Source organism: Equus asinus, chromosome 5 (genome assembly GCF_041296235.1).
Source record: "Equus asinus isolate D_3611 breed Donkey chromosome 5, EquAss-T2T_v2, whole genome shotgun sequence".
Classification (NCBI taxonomy): Eukaryota; Metazoa; Chordata; class Mammalia; order Perissodactyla; family Equidae; genus Equus; species Equus asinus.
The window spans coordinates 76,266,344-76,289,066 of NC_091794.1; the positions used below are offsets into that span (position 1 = coordinate 76,266,344).

The following is a 22,723-nucleotide window of genomic DNA, read 5'->3' on the forward strand; positions in this document are numbered from 1 at the left end:
GATGTGCAGCCCAGAAAAGGCAATGGGGACAGAGGAAGCAGAGAGGGAAGCCCACCCTGCTGCAGGGAGGCTTCGGGAGGAAGTGGCAGGAAGGTTGAGTCTTGAAGGACAGATGTGAGGGGAGGAGGGCAGTAGGCGGAAGGGCCCCCAGAAGCTAAGGCACAACGGAGGGCGAGTTTGCTTTGATAACGGTGAGTGAGGCAGGGCTGCAGCCATGGGGAGAGAGGGAAAGATGGGGCTGAACAGACCACAGAGGCTGTCCTCAGGGTCCCTGCTGAGCGGTTGTGTGGCTGGGCCGGGGGAGGCCTCCTGGCAAGTCCAGGAAGTAGACTCTTTTTCCAAGGACATAGGTGGCCCTTCTCCTGTGGGATTCTGTAAAAGTTACGTGTATCCACACGGTGCCTCGACTTCCACCAGAGAGCACAAGAGGAACAGAGGGGACAGGCTGCACTGAATTAACTGTCTCTTTGCAGATACATGTGGCCAGGGAGGGGCCAGAACTCAGACTTCCGCCACATTCTGGGCTCATTCCTTGACTGCTCAGTCTGTGATCAGACGAGGGGCTTTTCCTTAGTTCTCAGGCTCCAAAAGGAGCTCACACCAAAGATGCTGGAAAGACAAGGCAGTCCTGCGCGGTGGGTAGAGTTGTGGCCTGGGAGCTGGATGCTTGAGTTTGGGTCTTGGCTTTTCCTCTGGGTCACTGTAAGCTTTGGTCAGGTCACATCTCTGCCTTACTTTCCTTCTCTATAACCATAACCAGAACTCCCATGCAAGTGCAGACGATGTCGTCCTGGGCTCTGGGCTGGGTGAGGTTCCATAGATTGTCGTCCTCACCACCACCTTTTAAAGATCATTCTATTTAATCCTCACAAGAACTCTGTGAGGTATGTATTATCTCCCCATTTTACAGTCGAGGAAGCTGAGGTTCAGAGCTAAGCGATTTGTAAGATTTGAGCCTGTGCTGTTCCCACTCCACCACAAAAAAGTGTGAACCTGGACACGCTCCAAGGGCTGAGCCCCACTGGCCCACCACTCACTGAACCCAGAGATCCACCCCAGAGCACAGATCTGCATCCCTGTGTAAGCTGAGCGCAGTGCACTCCTCCACGCCTAGGCTCCAGCTGCCCTTCTTCATCAGCTGGGCTCCAGAAGCCCTCTGCTGCCAAACTGGCTTCAGACCCAGGCTCCACCACTGCCTAGACATGTAACACTGGGAAGGTTACTTTTACTCTCTGTGCCTCAGTTTCCTCATCTATAAACTGAGGATAATAATAGCACCGACCTCCTAGGATTGTTTATGAGAACTAAATGAGTTAATGTTTGTATTATGCTTAGAATTATGTATAATGCTGAGAACAGGGGTTCAGTAGCAAGATTAACATGTTTAAATTGTTATGGGGGGAGGGATGTTCCTGGGCTCCGGGCTCAGCCTGAAACTCAGCAGAATGGACCTTTTAATCTCTCCGTTGACACCAGATCTGCCTCCATAGAGCCCCTGGGTGTGAACTTAGTCCATGACTTTCGAGGCAAGAAGGCTCCATTTTAGAGCAGAAAAGAGCCAGGGCTGAGGAGGGTGGCGGGCCAGGGAGGAGCTGGGGAGCCTTCTGGGATCAGAGGAACTGCCCATTGAAATCGGGGTGTCTGGGACACCGGAGAGAGAATGAATGCCGAGGAAGGGTTGCGAGCTGTGGTTTTTGGGGTCGCAGTCTTCGGAGGGCTGGGATGAGAGTCGCTGAAGAAAGGTGTCTGCATGGCCGAGGGGCTGAGGTGGTGGGGAGCCCCGGTCCCGGGAGGCCTCGGGATCAGAAATGGTGCCGGACCCGCCAGGTCCTAGAAAGCGCGCCCAACGCTCTCCGCGGCGGCGCGTTCCGGAGCCGGTCCCAGCGCCGCGCAACCAGTCCCCACTCCCTCCGGTGAAATTGCCAAATTAAAATGAATCATTTGGCCCATAATGGCCGAGGCGCTTATCGGGGGCGAGCGGACCCGCGGCAGCGCCTTATCTCGGCTGCGCACACGGCCCCGGCGCGCCTCGGCCCATGCTAACGAGGCCTAGAACGTGAGCGGGATTAGAGCGCGTCGGTGGAGGAGCCGGGCGCGGCGCGGCGCGCGGGCGGGGGACGGGGGACAGGGGACGAGGGGACAGGGGACGCGGGGGGAGGGCCTTCGCGCTAAGGAGCAGGCCTCAAAATGGCCACACACGTCCCCCAGTAGCGGCAAAACGTGAGCATTCTGGCCTTTTTGTAGGGGAAAGCGACCCGCGGCCTCCCACGGAATTCCCTATCAATTTCCTCCCTCCTTTTCCCCCACTCGCAGAAGAGGTCTTCGCTGCTTTTCCCTCGGTTTCTTTCGTCGGGGGGCATTTTCCACGGACGCCCTCGCGCTCGCCGCCGCCCCTCCCGCCTCGGAGACTCTCTTCCTTCCTTCCCCTTTTTCCTTACGCAATATACAGAAATGCTCGAGGCGGTGGTTGGTTTTCATTTCTTCTTCGTGGTTGTGTGCATGCGGTGGGGTTGTGAGAGTGAGTGTATGAGCTGTGGGCAATGTTGACTTCTTCCAAGTGTGGTTTTCTTGGCGATTGGTTGTGTGTCCGAGTGTGATGGTGTCTGTGCTGTTTGGGCGTGTAGATTTGGACTCATCAAGGCCCATCCGCGTTTTAATCGTTGTGTATAGTTGTGCTCGTTCGCCTTCTCGACATGGGTCTGGTTCTGTGTGTTGGGTTGTGTGGCCTTTGCGATTGGGTTTGGGTGACTTTGTTGTGTCGGGAGTGTGCGATCCTGACTCCGCTGGGTTATGTGTTCATGAACGATTTCGCTTGACTGATTTCGTTGTGTCGTGTCGGACAATGCGCGAGCCTGACCATGTCCGCTTGTGGGGCAATGTTGGGTTCTCTTTACTCGGCTTCCCTTCTCCGGGGCTGGACGGCGTGTGGTCCCGTCTTGCTGGGTTGTGTGCCTGTGTGCTTGTGTCCATGAGAATCGCGTTTGCACATCGCTGGGGGATGGAGGGGGAGGGCGAGCAAGAGATGGAGGCGCAAGTCGAGGCGGCGGCATGGGGGCGGGGAGAAGGATTTCACGTTTTATTCCATATTATGATATATTCGGAAGCCAGTGTCAGCTTGGAGGGGCAGACGGAGCCCGGTCGGCGGCCGCTCTGTCCGGAGGCCAGTCTGTGCCTCGGTGTTTGAGGGGTTTGTCAGTGAGTGGGAGGTTCTTCAGGCTTGAAGCTGAGCAGCGCCCGCCGAGGCCCGCGCCTTCAAGCCGGTAGCCACCGGCTTCGTTCCCGACGCACTCAGGCTTCGTCCATTTCTGGTCAGTTTCGCGGTGCGGCCTTGGGGTCTGTGGGCGAGGCCCGGAAAAGACAATGGGCGCATTCTCCAGGCCTCGCGCCTCGGGTGGGGACCCTCGGGATCATCTCCAAGAAACAGTTTTCCACCCCTTCCCCGGGTGAGCGACATTCCCGCGTGGGTCGGGTACCCGTCGCATTGGTGGCTGGGGCCGGGCTTCATGGAGAGACCGTCAGTGCCGCCCTAGCTCCAGAAGAAAGGATTTTGTTTTGCCAGTTATTGTAGTTGCTAATGTCATCATCTACATCATTATCATCATCGTATTTTAATTAAAATAATCGTCCAGGAGCAAGCGGCTTGTCCCTTTCAGCTTCTTTGGAGCGATAACAAAGCAGCGCGGTTTCCCCCACCAGCTCTGTTTTGTAAGTTGCTGCATTTGGGGTTAGGGAGAGAAGATGGAGAGAGGGACAGACACAGAGAGTCGGTCATAAAGCACAAATTAACCCCGACCTCGGACACCAGGAGGGAGTGGATTCCCCCTTCCTCCCACCGCGCCCCCCTATTTGGATCAGAAGAGGAGAAAGAAAATCTCCCGCGTTGGGTTCAAAGCGCAAGGAAGAATTATTCTTGTATTTCCACCAAAGCTGGGGCAAAAATAAGGAGGTCTTTGCATTTAATCCAAGACTTCCATGTGTGATCATAAACTGGACGATTTAGGGAAAACACATTGAACAAAACCCTCCGGAGGGGGAAAAAAGCGACCTAAATCTCGCTACCGCTACACCCTAGGAAGCAGCGTTGGATTTGCACACCCCCCTCCCCCCCCCACCCCCACCCCGCGCTTTGCCTTGTTTACTGCTGTAAGGAATTGTTAGAATTCTCCCCTCCTCTGCCGGTCCGAACGCTGAAAAATCGAAAATCCGAAAAATCGAAAATCGTTGCGTAGGAATGGTTGAGGGGCCGGCACGGGGTTCTTTCTTTTTTCTTTTTCTTCATCAGTAGGAAGAAAAGAAGGGACCCGGATAGATCAGATATCCCGCCCCCTCCTCCCCATCCTCTCGGTTAGCACCCTTCCGACTCCATTCCTGCGGGAAAGGAGCCTTTGGAACTGGGCTGTGGTTTCACTTTGGGCTGGAGGTGGGCAGGTGGGGGACATGGAGAGAATGGAGGCCTCGGAGGTTCAGCCCCACCGACCGCGGTCTGAGAGCTGATTCCCCCTTTCCGATACACATCTATCCCCGCCCCTCTGCCACCCAGACACCCATGCCAGGCTGCGGACGACTCCGCACTGTAGCCGCAGCTCCCGCCTGACCCGGGTTCCTGAGCCAACCGCGTAGACACGGCAGTGCTTAGAAAACAAACTCGGCCACACTGAACTAGACATCCCGGTTGGAGGGTCCAAAATGTTCCGGGCGGTCTGCGGCGGGGTTGTTGTTGTTGGATTAAATAGTTAGTCCTGATTGGTCAGGTGTAGGGTTCTTTTTTATGGGGGTGGGGGAGGCTTCAAACACCTGCAGGTTGGGGGCGGAAAGCTGCGCGCTATTCCCTGGGCCGGTTGGCGAGGACGTGAGGTAATTCTCAGCCATTGACCCCCATTTCTCTCTCCCTCCCTCTCGCCCTCCCTCTTTCTCTCCACCCCCATCTTTCCTGGAAACGCACTCTGGGCGCGGCAGACCGCCCAGGACCACACCGCGGCCTAACTGCTGGTCTCCCAGCGAGAGAGGGGGAAAGGAAAGACCCTCGTTCACAGGCTGGACCTCGGCTCCCGCCTCTCTCCGGCGGAGGAGTGAGATCCTATTCAGAGGGACCGGTCTCTCTAAATATGCCCCAGGTGAGTTTTTGGGGAACGAGATCGGTGGCACCAGTGTCCAGGAAGGCCTTGGGTTCCGGCCTGGGGTGGGGGAGCCTCAGGACAGAGGACAGTCCAGTCTCAGATTGGGGGGGGGAGGGGAGGACAAACCCAGAGCTGGGAATCCGGGATCTGACTGTGCCTGCCGCTGCCTGTGGCCTCTGTGTCTCTGTGGCTTCCAGCAGGGCCCTTTCCTTTTTCGACCCCGGGTAAAAATAGCTAGTTGGACTTAGTCCTCCATGCCACTCCCATTGGTCCTGGTTCTGTGGACGTTTCACAAGGCTCATAACTTTGGGGCAGCTAGCCGGGTGGTGCAGGCAGCGCGCGCCTGGGGCTCGGGGCTCCGGCAGGAAGAAGGCCGCAGCCATCAAGGCGAGCGCGGTCCTAACTCGGGTGGGCCTGACCGGAGCCTAAGGCCTAGGGCGGGGCCGCGCTGGACACCCCTCCACTCCCGCAGCGGCGGGGACAGAGTTTCTGTTCACGGGCGATTTTGGTTCTCTTGAGGGCTTGGGGCTCCCCCAGGGGGTCGTGGGAGCGAGCACGGGTGCAGTATAAGGGAGAGGAGGCCGGGTCTAAGGCGGTCGTTCCAGTCCCGGGCACCGCAGAGGCTATTTTCATATAAGAAATTCTTCCTGCCGGGAACTGGGAGCTGCCCAGACCCGGCGCCTGCTCCCCAGGAGCTCCGGGGATCCCCGTCTTGTTCAGGCACACATGGAAACGTGTGGCGGTGAGGCAACAGGAGATGAAGATCCGCTTTTGGGGGCTGCGAGCTGGGTCTTGGCCGCGCAAAGACAGAGGAGTTGTAGTGGTCGAATACTGTAGTGTGACTCAGATCGAAACCTTCGCCCCGATCCTTCATCCTCCCCAAATAAAAACAAACAAAAATCACTCAGGCTTGCCTTTCAGTAATCTTAACTGAAGCTTAGTGATGGAGTTTAGTTGCCAACAACCGACCATGCTTGAGAGTCCTCCGGTGGCCCCTCCGGAGCACGCTCGACTGTCTGGCCTGAGTGATCCTGCTTGCAGAGGAGCCTGCCGGGTTTTCCTGAGGTCCCGGGAGGGGCGGGGAGAGGTCTGCCACAGACCCTGGGGACCAATCATAGGTTTCTCACAGGGAGCCTCAGAGATATAGATAGGCTCTGGAAGGGCATTTGGGGCCAGGGTCAAATCATCTGGAAGAAGTGCTCCGCTTGCCCCCTGGGGATCCACTCCTACACGGAGCCTCAGAATTAATCCGAGGGTATAAATGTGTTATAAAGAGAGCTTGAGCTCAGTCTGGTGATTGCAGCGCGCACTGTTTGTCACTTGGCTAGAAGCTGGGGCTGAAGCACGTGTCACTGGGCGCCCAACGGTGCATGGGGGCAGTAAGGTAGGGAGCCAGCACCTTGGGGCTTTGTATATTTTGCCACAGGATGGTATATTTCTGGTGCATTTCACCACTGCAGGGGAGCCAGGCCAACCGACTGGTAGATCTCTGGTGCACTTCTAGTGGCGGCACTGTGTTGGTCCCATTCTATGGATACAGATCTATTGTTTCCACCATAATTGCAAACTCTTGTGGACCCACTGCCTTTGCAGCTCTGTACACTAGGTCTTGGGGAATTTTGTTTCCGGCTGGGCCCCTAGGGCTCGCAGACCCAAGGCAGAAGCACAGTCTGGATAACGGTTCTCCATTGCCTATATGTCTGGTGGCAATTGAGCTAAGCTCCGGAGGAGGGTTCAGAAGGTCTGGTCTCTCTTCTGGGGTGGGAGGATGGTTCCCAGGCCGACTCCAGTCCAGAGTGGTGCAGTGGCAGAATGGGAGCTCAATGGCTGCCGTGAGTAATTACATGGACTCAGCTTGGGGCCAAATTGGATTTTTGTGTATTTATTTTCTGCTATAAAATACCCCAATTATATAATTCTGAGAGCAGGAACCTTATTTTGAACATTTTATGAAGCCTGTCGAGTTGATTCTATTTTTGTTTTTTTATTAAAACAACTCACAAGCATCCCCACACTCTGGATGCAGAGTCTTGTGCATGGTTTTTCTGTTTTAATTCTTATGGAGGCCTGGCTCCATTGGCGTGGAGGCGGGGTGAGGGAAGAACCCCAGGAAGCACGAGTGGGAAGTAGAGCCTTTGCGGTCACCCTGGAGTGTGGTTGTGGAGGAGAGAAGGAGCGTCCTTGGCTCCGCGGTGTATATGGGAGAGTAGTGCGGACAGAGCGAGATAAGAGATGTGGCGGCACATAGGCACGTGTAGTCTTGGGCAAGGCGGTCCCCTCACCAGCCCAGTCTCATCATCAGTGATAACGTTTCCTTGAGCATTTGCGCTGTGCTTTTAAATGCACAGATGAGTTATTCCTCCCATTTCCCAGAGGACAACAGGAGGCGGGAGAGGGGGATGCAGAGTGCGGAAGAGTTCAAGGGCCTCCGTGACACCCCTTCCAACTTGTGCATGGGAGCCCAGACCCCAGTGGTCTCAGGGGCACCCTTTGAATGCCCAGGCTCCATACCACCTCTGCCAGGCCTCCCTTCCAGACCCCACCTCACTTCTGAGTCCAGCTGAGCAGGAGGCGTTGCAGTGTGCAGGGAGCTAGGGCTGCGGTCATCTTCTCCCCTTCCTGATGTCTCTTCTCAGCCCCGTTGGGAGTACGGGGTCCGCTGGGCTTTCCAGCCGATGCACAGAATACACGTGGATTTGCTTAGTGTAGACAGACACCCCCTCCCCCCCCCCCACCCGCAGGGGTGAATGTGTGTTGAAAGGGAATGCAGGTTCCTCTGATAATTCTCTGCCTGCTGTGGCAGAGTGGACCCCAAACCCTGTAGCCTCCATTCCCTAAATTGCCTGCTTGCACCCCACCATGTTTCTGGGTGCGTGTGTGGCGCTAGGCTGGGGGCGGGTGTTGCTGAGAGGCAGGGGAGGCTGGAAAAACACCCCACCTCCCACGACAGACTCCCCGCCAAAACCGAAAGGGGGGCGGGAAGAACACGCTGGGGGGGGGGGGGAGGGGGTTGTTCCCTCCTCTTCCCTTGCGGCCTGAGAAGGGGGACGGGGTGATCTTTCTTTCTGCCTCTTTCTACGTTTCCTTCCTCCTTTTTTCCCTTCTATTTTTCTTTCGCTGGCTGTATTCCTTTTCTTCCAATGTCTGCGTCGTCTTTCTCCATCTCTGTCCTTTTGGCCCTCCGTCTTTCTGTCTCCAGGCCCTCCGTCTTTCTGTCTCCAGGCACCCTCCCCTCTTCGCCCAAACCAGAGACCCATTTCCCTCCCCCTCCAGCACCACCAGGCCTTCAGGCCCCGACGGCCCGGCCGGTGTGTGTCCACGTGGCGCTAAGTTTGTCCTCATCTGCCCACGTCTCGGTGCGTGAGTTTCGCTCTCTGCCCTTCACCCCTTACCCCGCCCCCGTCGGTGGGCTGGGGGCGGTGGTCAGAGCGAGCGTCAGCCTGTCTGTCTGTTTGCCCGCAGGATGACGGAGCGGCCGCCCAGCGAGGCGGCACACAGTGACCCCCCGCTAGAGGGACGGGACGCGGCCGAGCCCCACATGGCCCCCCCGCACCTGGTCCTACTGAACGGCGTCGCCAAGGAGACGAGCCGCGCGGCCCCGGCGGAGCCCCCGGTCATCGAGCTGGGCGCGCGCGGCGGCCCGGCCAGCGGCCCCGCCAGTGGGGGCGGCGCCGCGCGGGACTTAAAGGGCCGCGACGCGGCAGCGGCCGAAGCGCGCCATCGGGTGCCCACCACCGAGCTGTGCAGACCTCCGGGGCCCGCCCCGGCGCCCGCGCCCGCCTCGGCCCCCGCGGAGCTGCCCGGCGACGGCCGCATGGTGCAACTGAGCCCTCCCGCGCTGGCGGCCCCCGCCGCCCCCGGCCGCGCGCTGCTCTACAGCCTCAGCCAGCCGCTGGCCTCGCTCGGCAGGTCAGGGGCCGGGCGGGAGGGCGGGAGGGCGGGGTGGGCAAGCGGCCGCGGCCCCCGGGGCTCCCCTTCGGCAGTTCGGGAGCCGACTGCCGTCCTCCCGGTGGGGCTGTGCGGCTGCAGAGGAGGGGTTGTTTGAAACCCGTGGGCGTAAAAGCCTAGAAGCTGGAGCTCCCATGGGCAAGTGAGAAGGGAGCCCTCTGGGAGAGCGTGTGCGCACGCGCGGGGGCAGATTTGGGGGTGCCTTGTGACTGTGCAGCGTGCACGAGTGTGTGTAAGCGGAGGAGCGGTAGTCCAGGCATGTGGCTGGGTGTGAGCAGAAGCAAAGTGCGCTATGAGGTGGTGGGGTCAGGAGGGAGTCGTGCGAGGGTGGACACCAGGTGAGAGTGTCTGAGTGTGCTCTGCTGGCTGTGAAATTCTCCTGGAAGCTGCAGCTCTCTGCGACAGGTAAGAGACAAGGATCTGAGAGTGGTTGCAAGAGGGCCCGGCCCTCTGAACCTCTTCTCCAGGGCCCTACTGGAGAGTGGGTGTCCCCTCCCAGCCCCCCCCCCCCCACAACCGGCTGTCTGTGGTCTCTGGCCAGGGCCTGTACTCCCCTTGGTGAGGGTGTCCATTTCCCTCTGAGGCCGCTAAGATGATGCTGAGATGGAGGCCTGGTTGGGGTGGGTACAGGAAGATGAGGCAGGAATGGACAGTGTGGGACAGTCAGGGAGTCTGCAGGAGACCCTGAGAAGGAAGCTATGGAGAGCCCAGCGAGGGTGATGGGGGGGGGTGGGTGAGTCAGGGCTTCCTGTCTGTCGTCTGTCCACCACCCAGTGGGGCCAGGGTGAGGGTGGGGTGAAGTCCTGGGGAGGGGACACTGTGCCCTTCTGTGGTGCTGAAGCTGCCCCAGGTGTGAAGGCCATGTCCACCAGTGTGAACACCTGTTTGGGAATGGAGGTGTCTGTGGATTGTGTGCCTCTATCAGGAGGGAAATGTATCTGTCTCTGGGAGGGGTGTGTGTACATGTTTGTGTTTGCTGCATGTGTTCACTTCTGATTCTGTGTATGTGTATGTGTGTGTGTTTCATGTTCCTTCTATCCCCAGTTCAGATATGAAGGGACCAGGGTTGCCCTTGTTCTTCCAGGGGTGGGGGGCTCGAGAACACACAGGAGGAACGCTAAGCAGCCCCTTTCTCCCCTCCATTCTACACGCGATCCTGACCTGTGCGCTCCCTCCTGCAGTGGGTTCTTTGGTGAGCCGGATGCCTTCCCTATGTTCGCCACCAACAACCGAGTGAAGAGGAGACCCTCCCCCTATGAGATGGAGATTACTGAGGGTGAGTCTACCCTGCCCCCACCTTTGTCCTCACCCCTCAGGCTGGTTCGAGCCCCCTGAAGGAGGGATCACTGGGGACTACTCTGTAGGTGTTTCAAGTAGATGAGTGGGCTCCCTTGGAACCCCAAACTGTCAAAGTCCTTCACCCTGCAAGGGGGTTGGGGGGGTCCACATTCACAGTCCTGGAAAGAGGGGGCATGAGGATGAGGACACAGGGTGGTGCTTAACTCAAACCTCTGGGGTCCCTTGTAGTCCCCACTCTGGCTCCCTTCCACTCGGCAAGGATCTAGTGGGAGGGCAGAAACACATGGTGCCCCTGACTCCAAGCACTGACCCTTCTCACAGGATTCCCTGTGCCTTCTCCCAAGTCCTCTCTGGGGTCTGGAGTCTGTTCCCTGCTGAGCGTTTCACTTCCAAGGGTCTCGTCCCAGGTCCCTACATTGTGGGGCCCTTCTGTTCCCTGTCCCGTCCTCTGGGCTCCCCTCCTGACATCATAGACTCTACCCTGCCCCCTCGCTCCCCCCGGAAGGGCCCAGCACTGCTGTTGTGAACTGCCTGAGTAGTCTTTGGCCCTGAACTTGGGGGAAGGGGTTGGATGAACGGGAAATTTGGAGGATCTAACCCTCTTCCCGAGGTTGACCTGATGTAGTAGGTGGGGCCCAGCACCAGGGGGCAGGAGAGCAGGCTCTTCAGAGCTGAGGGACTGGAGCAAATCTGCGGAGCTCGCAATGCTCCCGCCTGGCTGGGGACTGGGGCTCCTGTAGGAAGGGCACCTGAGGCCTGGGAGCCAGATTGGGGTCTTTGCAAGGACCCAATGGAAGGGATGTGTGTATTGAGCTGGAGGTTCTGGAGGGAAGCCCTCCCTGGTGTTCTGTTGAGGAGGGGGCGCTGGAGTGGGGACAAGGACCAGACCTCCAAAGACCCAACCAGCATGGGGCACAGGCATGTAGTGTCAGGAGGGAAGGGCGATGAGGTGTCAGTGCTGCTAGGTTCCAGAGGGGTTCACTAGTCAGGGGAGGTGGGTATACCACACAGCAAGCAGGCGGGACCAGCTCTGAAGTTCCCCAGGGAAGAGGCACTTTCTACAAAGGGCGCAGGCAAGGAAATTGGGCGCAGAGGAGAGGAAGGAGGAGATGGGGCAAAGGGGTGAGGGCCTAGGGAGGGCAGGGGTGTAAGGAAGCCATTACCCAGCAACCTTACCAGTGTTTACTGAGCGCTTACTCACTGCCTGACCAGAGAGAGACAAGAGGACGCAGAGGGATGGACAGACTCAGGAAAGAGAAAGATGCAGAGAGGTGGGTAGTTTGTTCCCTGAGAAGGAGCCAGGGAGGAATAGACAGAAATGGGGGTGAAGGGGAGGGTGTGGGCGTGCAGGATATGTCCATGGGACTTTGAAATCAGAGATTTAACCAAAAAGAGTCCGTAGAAGTGAAACTCATGCAAGGTCTAAAGTCAGGACCTGACATGGATTCATGTTGCTCAACTTCTCTGGCCCTCGGTTTCTTCTTTTGTAAAGTGGGGAGAATAATGGCTTCTTCACCGATGGTTGAAAGAGTGCAGTGGGGCAAAGTGTTTTCAGGGCCTGGCTGGGGGTGGCTGCTCCTCTGGAGTCTGTCTACCTCTAGCTGTGACAGCAGTCACCATGCCCCCGTCCCCACCTAGAAGCTTCTCTCAAGATCAGCCAGTGTGAGCCGTAGAGCAGGGACTGGTCCTCCCCATGACACAGCTCAGAGACTCCCCTCCATCTGGCCTGGAGGCCCGAGAACAACAAGTTACTTCCTCTGAGGCTCCCAGGGTAGGACTGCCTGGCAGGTGTGCTGTGTTTTTCCAGCCTGGGTCTGGCCTTTGGCAAAGAGTCAGCTGGGCTGGGGCCGGCTCAGGTTTGGAAAGACAGCTTCATTGGTACTGTGGGCAGAGGATGAGTGATTCTCCCCCGGAGAACGTGTGTGTGTGTGTGTGTGTGTGTGTGTGTGTGTGTATGCATGCACGCGCGTGCCTGTAGGAGAGAGAAAGAGAGACCATCAGGCAGGAAGTGTCCGCACGGATGAGCTGGGCCGCAGGCTGATGGTAGAGGCCAGGTCTGCCTCCGTCCTGGCCTCAATCTCCTTAGCGGTGAAATGAGCAGCGGGTCTTAGGTGGTGCCTTGACCCCTCCCCTCCTCTGCTCCCCTGCCCACGTTTCCACAGTCTGAGGTCTGGTTCCAGGGACAATGGAAGAGGGCAAACCCATATCCCAGGGCAGCAGTTCCTGCAGTGCGCAGAGGTTTCTCAGGGCTGCCCGGAGCCCGGCTCTGTGCCTCAGTGTTGGGGAGAGAAGTGGCCCCCTCAGCCTGGGAGCTCAGGGGTGCTAGCAGGGCCCTCCTCTGTCTTCCCCGGCTTAGGGAATCCCAGGTCGGGCTTGGACATTTGGTGCAGTGCACACCGTATGTGCTCGATACATGCATGCTGGTGTCTGCCACGCTCTGCAAGTCTTAGTACTCGGACACTCGTGAATATTGGTCCAGTCTATAATCAGTGCATTGTAGACATGGGGAGACTGAGGCAGCCCTCGGATGCCTGCCTAGAGCCTCAGGCTGTGCCTATGCATGGCTGTGTCTCCACTCTTCTCCTGGGCGAGAGAGCCTGCAGGGTAGGTCCTTTTCCCTCTGGCCTGTGCTCTCTCCTCAACTCCCCCACCTACCAGCATACTCTGTCTGTCAGCAGACATTTACTAAGTGCCTGCTCTGTGCTTTCCATCACCCTCAGAGTGAAATCCCTACACCTTCCTGTGGGGCCCTATAGGATCTGGACTCAGCCTGCTCTGATCTCACCCATACTCATCTAGCCAGGCTGGCTTCAGCCATTTTCCAGCTCAGGGCCTTTGCACATGCTGTTCCCGCTTCCCTTCCTGTGCCTGGCTGACTCTTCTTCAGCCTTAAGTTCTTACCTTACAGATGTCACCTCCTCCAAAAGGCTGTCCCCAACCACCTCAGCTAAACATCGTAGCTCCTGTCCATCTTTCACTTACGTTCAGCCTCCTGTTTGTCTGTTGTTTGCTGCTGGTTCATCAGCTGTCATAAACTCCGTGAAGGCAGGGACCCTGTGTATTGTGTCACCATTATTCCGTAGTGCTTAGCACAGTGCGTGGTTGTTGGTAAATGACTGGGGACTGGGTAATACTAGCTAACATTTGCTGAATGTTTAATCTGTGGTGGGTGTTGTCACAAGTGCTTTACCGGTTAGTTGTTAGACCCACGTGACAATTAGGACTTGAGTTACTAGTATTATCTCCATTTTACAGATGACGAAGCTAAGGCACAGAGAGTTTAAGTGACTTGCCGAGAGTCACTATCTAGTGAATAATAGGAATTAAACCCAGAAAGTCTGGCTCCAGCGTTTCTCTTTCTAACTAGTGCTATATGGCCTCTTGGCACAAGCGAATGAAGGAATGAATGGTGTATGGTCCATGTCCTCAGGTGTCTCACAGCCTGGAGACGGAGACAAGCATAAAAGCATACAGTAATGATCAAGGCTGATGGGGATCAAGGGATAGAGGGCCATGGTTAGTTCGATCTGTCTGGAGGGGTTGAGGGGAGTCCTCAGAGAGGAGGAAACAGGTGAGCTGGGTTTTGAAGGATGAGTAAGAGTTTTCTGAGTAAAAGGAAAGAAGGCATTCTAGGTTTCCCAAGTTTTCCAGTGGATGGTTTCTCTTCTTCCCCACAGGAGAAGATGCCTTGGGGGATCCCCAACCCATTCTCCTAACCCTTGTCCTCCTACCCTCCAGGTCCCCACACCAAAGTTGTGCGGCGCATTTTCACCAACAGCCGGGAGCGATGGCGGCAGCAGAATGTGAATGGGGCCTTCGCTGAGCTCCGCAAGCTGATCCCCACACATCCCCCGGACAAGAAGCTCAGCAAGAATGAGATCCTCCGCCTGGCCATGAAGTACATCAACTTCCTGGCAAAGCTGCTCAACGACCAGGAGGAGGAGGGCACCCAGCGGGCCAAGCCTGGCAAGGACCCTGTGGTGGGGGCTGGCGGAGGGGGTGGGGGAGGAGGGGGTGGTGCGCCTCCAGACGACCTCCTGCAGGATGTGCTCTCCCCCAACTCCAGCTGCGGCAGCTCCCTGGATGGGGCAGCCAGCCCGGACAGCTACACGGAAGAGCCAGCACCCAAGCACACGGCCCGCAGCCTCCATCCCACCATGTTGCCCGCCACGGATGGAGCTGGCCCTCGGTGATGGGTCTGGGGCCACCCAGGACCAGCTGGGAGGGTTCCCTCAGGCCGCTGGGACTGAGGGCTTCAGGGCAGGTGGGGTGAGGACTGGGCAGCTCTGAAGCAGGGCGAAAGACCTGATGAGCTTTCCTTGATGTCTGAACTTTGGGCAGCCCTGACTGCCCCTGGGGCTGACTTTCCCGTTTCCTGCCTCAGTAGGAGAACAGAAAAATGGAGCAAAGTGGTAGGTACTTTTTATGAAGACGGCACGGTCTTCCCCCTTCCCCAAACCCCGAAAACTTCTCATGCGAGAGGCTCGAGTGGCGCTGCTTTTGGCCTGGAGCTTGTGAGCCCCGTCTTTGCTGAGACCCATGTTGTCAGCTCTCACCTGAGGTGTCCAGCAGCCTCTGCCTTGCCGTTAGCCCCTCCCAAGCTGGCTGGGGTGGCTTTTGTGGCCACTCTGTCCGAATATATAGGTACCCAATAGCTGCCCACTTCTTGAGCCCCATCTTCACCCAGGCCCGTGTTGGTCCATTCGGCTTGCCGGCTGCTGCAGACAGTCTGGAGCTTTGAGGTGCCTTCTTCAGGGCCTGGTTGAAGAAGATGGCCAGCACACAGCCCGCTCTCGACTAGAGGGGCCGGAGAGGGTCAGAAAAGTCAGGAGCCCGCCCTTCTTGCCCTGGGGATCAGAACTCTGCTTTCTTCCCATGGAGTCTTGCCTTCCTGATCCTCGTGGCTGCGGGGACCGAGTTGGCAGCTGTGAGCATGTGCCCTGTTGGCCTTTGTGCGAAGGCAGAGAAAGGGGAAAATGACTGGGGAGAAGTGGAGGCAAAGCTCTCTGGGGCGTGTGGCTGCAGTCTTGGTGGTGTCTCAGAGCTACCTGCCTGTGACTCAGCTACACACCGCGGTCCGTGCAGTGAGAGGATGCCTGGGTGCCGATGCGTGGTGCTGAGAGATGCTGCCCCATCAGGGCTTTCTCCTGGATGCTCGGAGGGACCTCCCTGCCGCAGGATGTCTGTTTGCTGATGGTCTGGTCTGTGTTCTGGCGAGTGCAGACTCTGTCCTGGCATTTGGGATTTTTTCCTGGCATTTGGGATTTTTGCTTGATTTCAGTTCTTGGTGGGATCTTTAGGTCCCGATATGGCCCAGGATCCATCCCCACGTCTAGGGCATGGGGAACCCAATCAGAGACCAGTCCCTGGCTGAGAGCCAAACGTGCAGAATCTTAAACACCTCTCAATTGTGCAGCTTTCGGTCCTCCAGTGTGTGTATGGGAGGCTGGCTTAATGCAATAGGAGTGCCCCCCCGTCCAAAAGTTGTACATGGAACTTTTGTAAATTGAGTCCTTATCCTTCATCTTTTAAAGACATACTGCTGCAAGTCCTTTTATAAAGTGAAGAAGCCTTTTGTGGAGTGGACTGCTGCCCCCTCGTTGATCTGTGTCAATCCAGATGGTGGGACGTGGTTTTCCTGGGGCTCGGCCTGCCTGGGACCTGCATCCCAAGCCCATGGGACAAGTGCACACGAGTCCTGTATATGCCGTTGGACTGCCCTCAAGTCACGCCAGCCGTCTCCCACCAGGCTCTGCCTTCGAGGTCAGAGGGAGAATGACCCCCATGGCACTGCCCTGTCCCTAGCGATGTGGAAGAAACAGTGGCTTACCCTGGCCGTGATGGCACCTTGAGTGCAGTGGCCATAGGCAGACGGAATGATCCCTGCTCCCCTCCTCTTCTTTTTAAGTTCTGGGCCCAGTTCGTGGGGATGGGAGCAACCTGGTTAGCCCTGTAGCACTCTGACTCTCCGCCCCACTTCAGCCCCCCAAAATCTTATTTTGATGAACATTAGGGTTGGTTTATTTCCAATACTGGGAAGCTCCTGTGAGGAATCCCTCTGTCTAAGGATGGAGCACTTGTCCTAGGTCCTAAGGCTGTGTTTGCTTCCTGGTGGATTCAGTTGACTTGGGAGTGACAGGTGGCCTCAGTGTAGATGGTGGATGGGTTTTAGGAGATGGATCACACATTCAATCAGAAACTCAAGCTTTGGGCTCCCTCTTCTCTCAGACTTGCAGTGTGACCTGGATAGGTTCTCTCTCTGAGTGTCGGTTTCTCATAATACCCTGGCTTGGCCTGTCTCTTGGGCTGTGGTGTGAGCTGAATGGAATCGTAAAGGTAGAACCGTTTGGAGACCATAAAGAACTCTGTTGCCCTCAGTATGGATCCTGCAGTGGGGTTTCCCACCCTGAGTCCCGGACCTGGGCAGTGGGCCAGTCTGCCTGACTGCACAGCATTTGGGTAATTTAGGTTCTGAACCACTTTTGTCTGAGTTATCTAGATTGGCCTCATTTCTCCAGATTGACCTCATTTCTGTTTCATTCCAAGACAAGGCACAGGAGTGAGAATGGAAAAGAGAGATGGGAATGTGGGCAGAATATGTAAATGTAAGAAAACCACCTGAAACGGGCCTGGGTAGGGTTGGGCAAGGCTTCAGGTCTTTGTAAGAACTAGAGAAGATCCATAATTTTTGTTTTCATTTCTAACAACCCCTCTCCCCTATATCCTTCTCTGTCCTCTGCGTCCTCCTCACCCATGAAGAAATGTCCACATTCCGAGAATAACATCTGTATAAAAGGGAAAAAATATAAAAAAAATGAGAACAAAGATGACTATAATGACTGGAGGGAATCCCATCTTTTAAGAAAAATTCATTCTCTTTTATTTGTAGTGTGGGAAATGACAAGATGGTACAACCTTTATCCTTTTCCAAAAACAAAACCAAGGGCACAGCATCTGTAGTCAGCCGACGGCTATTTCGCCTTTGGGGGGTCTAGTCGTACTTGTGGTTTCAATGGTACGTGGCCCCCTGCCCGAGGCTTGCCCCCTGCCCGTGTACATAGCGCATTGTTCCTGTGGGCGGGCCCAGCACTTTCCGTCAATGTTGTACTGTACGTGATGAATTGCGTTGGTCTCTGCATTTTTCTGCAGAAGAGGAGTAACCGCTCCAGGTACCTTGACCTTTGTCCAGCCCAGAGGCCAACACTGTGGGCGTGTGACTCTTTAGCAACAAAATCCATGTGGTGATGATGTGTGTGTATATATATAAGGATATATTGGGAAGATTTCTAAATAAAAGTTTTACAAAGGGGCCTGGACTCTGTGCTGGCATGTTGCACCCCTAGAACTGAGAGTTGGGACATTAAAAGGAAAGGTGTGTAAGAACCTGCCTTCCCTGAAATGGGGGGGCCTCCAGGACTCAGCTGTCCTCAGAGTGAGGGCCCCCTGCCCTGCGGCTCCCCGCTCGGGCTCTCCATTCTTCCCCCTCTGCCAGGCCGCACAGGGGGGGCCTCTTCTCAGCATTGTGCACCCACGCTTTCAGCTCAGGGCCACCCCGCGGGTGGTCCCCTCTGTGTGTGGGGTTTGGCTCCCATGGCTGGGGCAGGTGCTTTTCTCGTAGGTTCTGGACAGATTAAGGTCTCGCCAGAGGAGGGTCGCAGGTTCACGGATGACTCAGTGGCTCTTGAGCATTGGAGGGTGCTGGTCTCGTGTGGGGCTCAGGGGCGGAGGCCGAGGCTTTGGGAACAGTGAGTGGAGGCTCAGGAATGGGAATGCCATTCAGAGGCCAGACTCTGAGTTCTGGGGAGGCCTCTGCATATGGCCTCTCGGGTCTTCAGGGACCTCAGTAGGGCAGGTAGGCATTTCCAACGGAGTCCTCTTCTTTCTTCCTTTCTTTTGTTTAGCAAACATTTATTGAGCCCCTACGATAGACCAGGTATTGTTCTAGGACCTGGGGACCCAGCAGTGCAGAAAACCAAGATCCCTGTTCTGGTCTTGCTTAAGTTCTGGCAGGGAGACAGTAAACACACAGACACACACAACCGTAATAAGTAGGTTGATTATAGGATTGACATAGTGAATATACAGTAAGCTAGAAGGTGATGAGTGTTCAGGAAAAAAGATGTGCGAAGAAGAGAAGTCAAGGGCCCACAGGGTCTCTGGCTCCCGCGGGGCAGCCTTGCTCATCCCACCAGGCACTGCTCTTGGTGGCCACCGTCCTAGGGAGCTTCCAGCCACAGAAGGAGGGCAAAGGCACCACGTGCTTGGGGTCATGTCCTGGCCTCTCGGGAAGGTCCTCGCTTTTGGAGACTCCAAGTGTGCCTCTCCCTGGCCCAGGGCAAAGAGGTCACTGGGTAGATAGGACGGTGAGACTGAGTCCTGTGGTGGGGATACCAGTGGGAGCGCCCTTGGTGGTGGTGCAGGCCTGAGGAGCAGCATGATGAAGGGACGAGGGAGAGAGAGAGAGAGGCTGAGACAGCAGTCAGAGAGGTAGGTGAACAGCTGGAGACAGTGGGGTCTCAGAGGCGCAGGCGAAAGGGTGTTTGGGGTCGAGGAGATGGTTCGCCAAGCCTGGCGCAGCTGAGGGGGCAAGACAGGGCCTGACAGTCTTGACTGGATTTGGCAACACGGAGGCTGGTGATGACTGTGGAGAGAGTAGCGTCACAGGAGGGGTGGAGGCAGCAGACTGACTGCCCTGGACGGAAGAACGGGAAGGGAGAAGCACCCATTTCCAGAAGGACCTTCCCCAGGAGAGGACGAGGCAGTCCACGTGCAGAGAGGTCAGGAAGAGCCCATCAGCTCTGTGGCCAGCAGGAAGAGACTGAGGCTATCGACGTCCCAGGCTGGCCAGGCCCTGGGGATGGTCTGGCTTGGTGTCTTTGACTCCAGATGGAGGCACTGAGGCCCACAGAGGAAAGGAGCCTTCCAAGGGCCACACGTCCCATGAACAGTGACAGCAGTGGCAGGCAGGGCAGGCCCAGGCCTCCTGCCTCCCTTGACGGCCTGTGTCCACCACAGGGAGGGGACCGCACCCTGGGACCCTGCCCAAAAGGCCTGCCTAGTTCCCCAGCCTCCCTTCTTCCCACTCTTCCCTTCACCCCTGTGCTCCTCTTGTGCTATCCTTTCTGTTCTGGGCTGCAGTTTTTCTTTAACAGTACCACTTTTGCACTTTTTTTTTTAGCATGTATTTTTTTTTTTTTTCCTTTTTCTCCCCAAAGCCCCCCGGTACATAGTTGTGTATTCTTCGTTGTGGGTTCTTCTAGTTGTGGCATGTGGGACGCTGCCTCAGCGTGGTCTGATGAGCAGTGCCATGTCCGCGCCCAGGATTCGAACTAACGAAACACTGGGCCGCTTGCAGCGGAGCGCGCAAACTTAACCACTCGGCCACGGGGCCAGCCCCACCACTTTTGCACTTTTTGTTGCTCTCCAGCCTCTGCTCACACCCTCCTTTCATCTGGTTGACTTGTCCTCAGCGTCCAGGAGACTGTCCTTACTCTACTGGGTCAGCTGCCTCCTTGGTACCCCACAGGCCCTCCTTCGCTCTGTGCTGTCTGACGTGCATCCACCTGTCTGCTTCCCCACTAAACATGAGCTCCTCAGGGGAGAGACCCCCCCTCCCTGCCCCCGACTTGTCTCTTCGCCTCCAGCGCCCTCCGTCAGGCCTGGCACAGTTCCCTTTCAACATTTGCTGAATGGGAGGTTCCCCTGTATGGAATCTTCTAGCTCAGTTTCCAGGTCAGCATGGAATAAAAGGGTGGAGGGGGTGGCTGGGGAGGGGCAGGGTCACTCTTACAAAGATGCCTGCTCTAATGGCCCTGCCGAAACCACCATCCCTGCTGGTTGGGGCAGGTGGACAGCTGGCCCCTTGGGCTGGCAGAGGGCCTCGGGCTGCTTTTGTTGGTGGGGAGGCGGGGTATGAGCTTTCTTGGGCTGGGCCCCAGCAGCCCGGTCATCGTTCTGGCTCTGGGTGGGAGGAGGCAGAGCAGATGAGGATCTGGAGGCTGTTTATCTGGTCCGCTTACAGCAGCCCTGCGTCCTCATGCCACCCACTGCAAAACAACTAACTGTTCCCCAGGAGCCGGGAGACCCTCCAGCCCTGAGGCCCATGGGAGCCAGACAAGACCTCTGAGCAGCCTCTGGGGACAGGCCATGGTGGTGGGCACAGTGTCCGGCAGTAGAGGCTCAGCCATCCTGAGTCAGAGTCAGGAAAGGAGTAAGTCGAGCTCGCCCGAGGCGTCCTCTTTGCTGTCCAGGGAGGAAATGAGGCCTGATGAGGGGATGGGGTCTCACGAAGATTACTCAGGACTTGAATCCAGGTCTGAAGCCAGGGCCAGTGTTCAGTGCCCCCAGGAGAAGAAGAAGAAACAGACCGTATGTGGTTGGTGTTCTTAGAGCAGAAAGGCCTGGGCTGTGGGGGAGATAGTAGCTCAGCTCGTGCAGCAGCTTGCCCAGGACCAGGAGCAGTCGGGGTAGACCTTGGAGAGCTTGCCTCCAGCAACAGGCTCGGCTTGAGGACAGGCTCGTGCTCAGTGAGGACAGTCGGTGTGGTGTCAGCTCAGGGAGGGAGAGGCCAGGACACAAGTGGGACAGAGCAGGAAAGGCAGTTGGGCCACAGAAAGAGCCTGGCCTTTGGGGTCAGACCTACCTGGGTCTAAGTTCCAGGACTGCCACTTAGTGTACCTGCTGTGTGACTTTGGGTAAATCACTTAACATCTCTGAGCTTCAGTTTCCTCATCTGTTAAGTGAAGGTATTAACACCCATCTTACAGGGCTGTCACAAGATTTCAGAACAATGTATGCAAAGCGCTTGTGTTTTATAGAGAAAACCATTATTATTGCTGGAAATGGGGTTGGGATAGGACTGCACTTGGGAATGGCAGAGGAGAGAAGAGGGCAGAGGGGGAAGTGGGAACACTCATCATTCACGCAGCAGGAATTCCTCTGGACCTGCCCATGCTGGGCAATGCTGAGGAGCCAGTAAGGGATCTTTGCTGTCCCTGTCCAAGGGCCTGGCAGGCTGGGTGGAAGTGGGGCAGAGGGGAGCAGATACAGAGCATTACCACCCTGGAGACAAGTGCGGTGAGAGAGAGGCCCGGTGACCGTGGGAGCCCGGCCCTGGTGTTGGAGGCCTAGGAAATGTGCGCTAAAGTGAAGGAGCCTGAGGAGGAGGCTGGGGAAGGCTTCCTGGAGGAGGTGCCGTTTCCCTTCTTCCAGGTGGCTCTGCAGGGAGGCACAGGCTGTGCTGTGATAGAAGCTGCTCCTACTCCTTGAGGTGCCCACCCCTGCCCAGGCCACCTGGGGTCGCGACTGGAGGTACACGGTGACACACGCCCTCCCGCCCACCGAGACATTCCCTCTGGCTCCTCCTTTCTCTCCTCCCCCAGCCTATATGGTCCGAGCCCTGCCTCCCTCCCCAGCTCCTGGCCTTCTCTGTCCACACAATAACAGGATGTGATCCGTTCGAAGAGAGGAAGTGGGGAGGACGCAGTGCTGATAGCGCATTTCTGACTCTTGGCGTCTCCCCTCCCCTTTGGACCAGCCCCTGCCGCTGCCTCCTCCCCAAGGCGCTGCCTGGGCCTCTCTGGTTCCGGAGGGATGAGTTCGGGATCTTCAGGCTTCACTGGGGCCTGTGTAAGGCCATGGAGAGATACACACTGGCCCTCTGCAGGGCCTGCCCTCCTGGCTCTGGCTTTATCGGCCTGGAGACAATTGACTGAGACACTGAGATGCAGGGAGGCAACTTTGGACACCAGGGTATTTTTCTGGAGCTGCTAGAGCCTGGGGGTGGGCAGGTGGGTCCCTCAGCCTCCACATCAGCAGAGCTCCAGCCGCCCACCTGTTTCCCCATGGACCTGATCCCGGGAAGTGGGGTAGTAGAGTCAGTCCAGAGGTCCTTGTCGAGCCCTGCCTGCACTCTGCCTTGCACAGAGTGTGGGGTAAGCACAGATGGGAAAACTGAGGCTCTGAGAAGCAAAGGGACTTGTCTAAACTCAGCATGAACTAGGAGCTAAGCCGGAGCTAGACCCAGATTGCCTGATCCCCACCCTGGGGCTCTCTCACCCCTGTAGGCCAGAGCTGTCCGAGAGAACTTTCTGTGATGTTGGACATGTTCTCTACCTGCCCTGTCCAATGTGGTAGCTGCTAGCTACCTGTAGCTATCGAGCACTTGAAATGTGGCTGGTGCAACTGAGTAACTGAATTTTTGATTATTTTAAAATTTGAATTGACTTAAATGTGGACCTGTTAAAATGCCAGCCCCCCAGGGAAGAGCAGGTTTTGGTAGTGCAAGGCCTAGGCCCCCACGTCCCCCGACCAGGAAAGCTGGGAAGAGGATGTGGGTCCCCACAGGTCACCCCCACCTG

At 56.8% G+C, this 22,723-nt stretch overlaps 1 protein-coding gene across 4 annotated transcripts; it reads left to right on the forward strand.

The window, feature by feature from the left end:
- The first annotated feature begins 2,156 nt into the window (after positions 1-2,156).
- On the forward strand, positions 2,157-17,673 carry TAL1 (TAL bHLH transcription factor 1, erythroid differentiation factor). 4 transcript variants are annotated; one of them, XM_070509986.1, is made up of 5 exons: positions 2,157-2,220; positions 4,957-5,114; positions 8,580-9,026; positions 10,247-10,341; positions 14,103-17,673. In XM_070509986.1, the coding sequence occupies exons 3-5, from the start codon at positions 8,581-8,583 to the stop codon at positions 14,555-14,557; spliced, it is 996 nt and encodes a 331-aa protein (XP_070366087.1). In that variant the 5' UTR covers positions 2,157-2,220; positions 4,957-5,114; position 8,580; the 3' UTR covers positions 14,558-17,673. The 4 variants fall into 4 exon arrangements, with proteins under 4 accessions (XP_070366087.1, XP_070366085.1, XP_070366084.1 ...); XM_070509984.1 differs by lacking the exon at positions 2,157-2,220 and adding an exon at positions 2,294-4,732; XM_070509983.1 differs by lacking the exon at positions 2,157-2,220 and adding an exon at positions 2,294-3,308.
- The last annotated feature ends 5,050 nt before the right edge of the window (positions 17,674-22,723 follow it).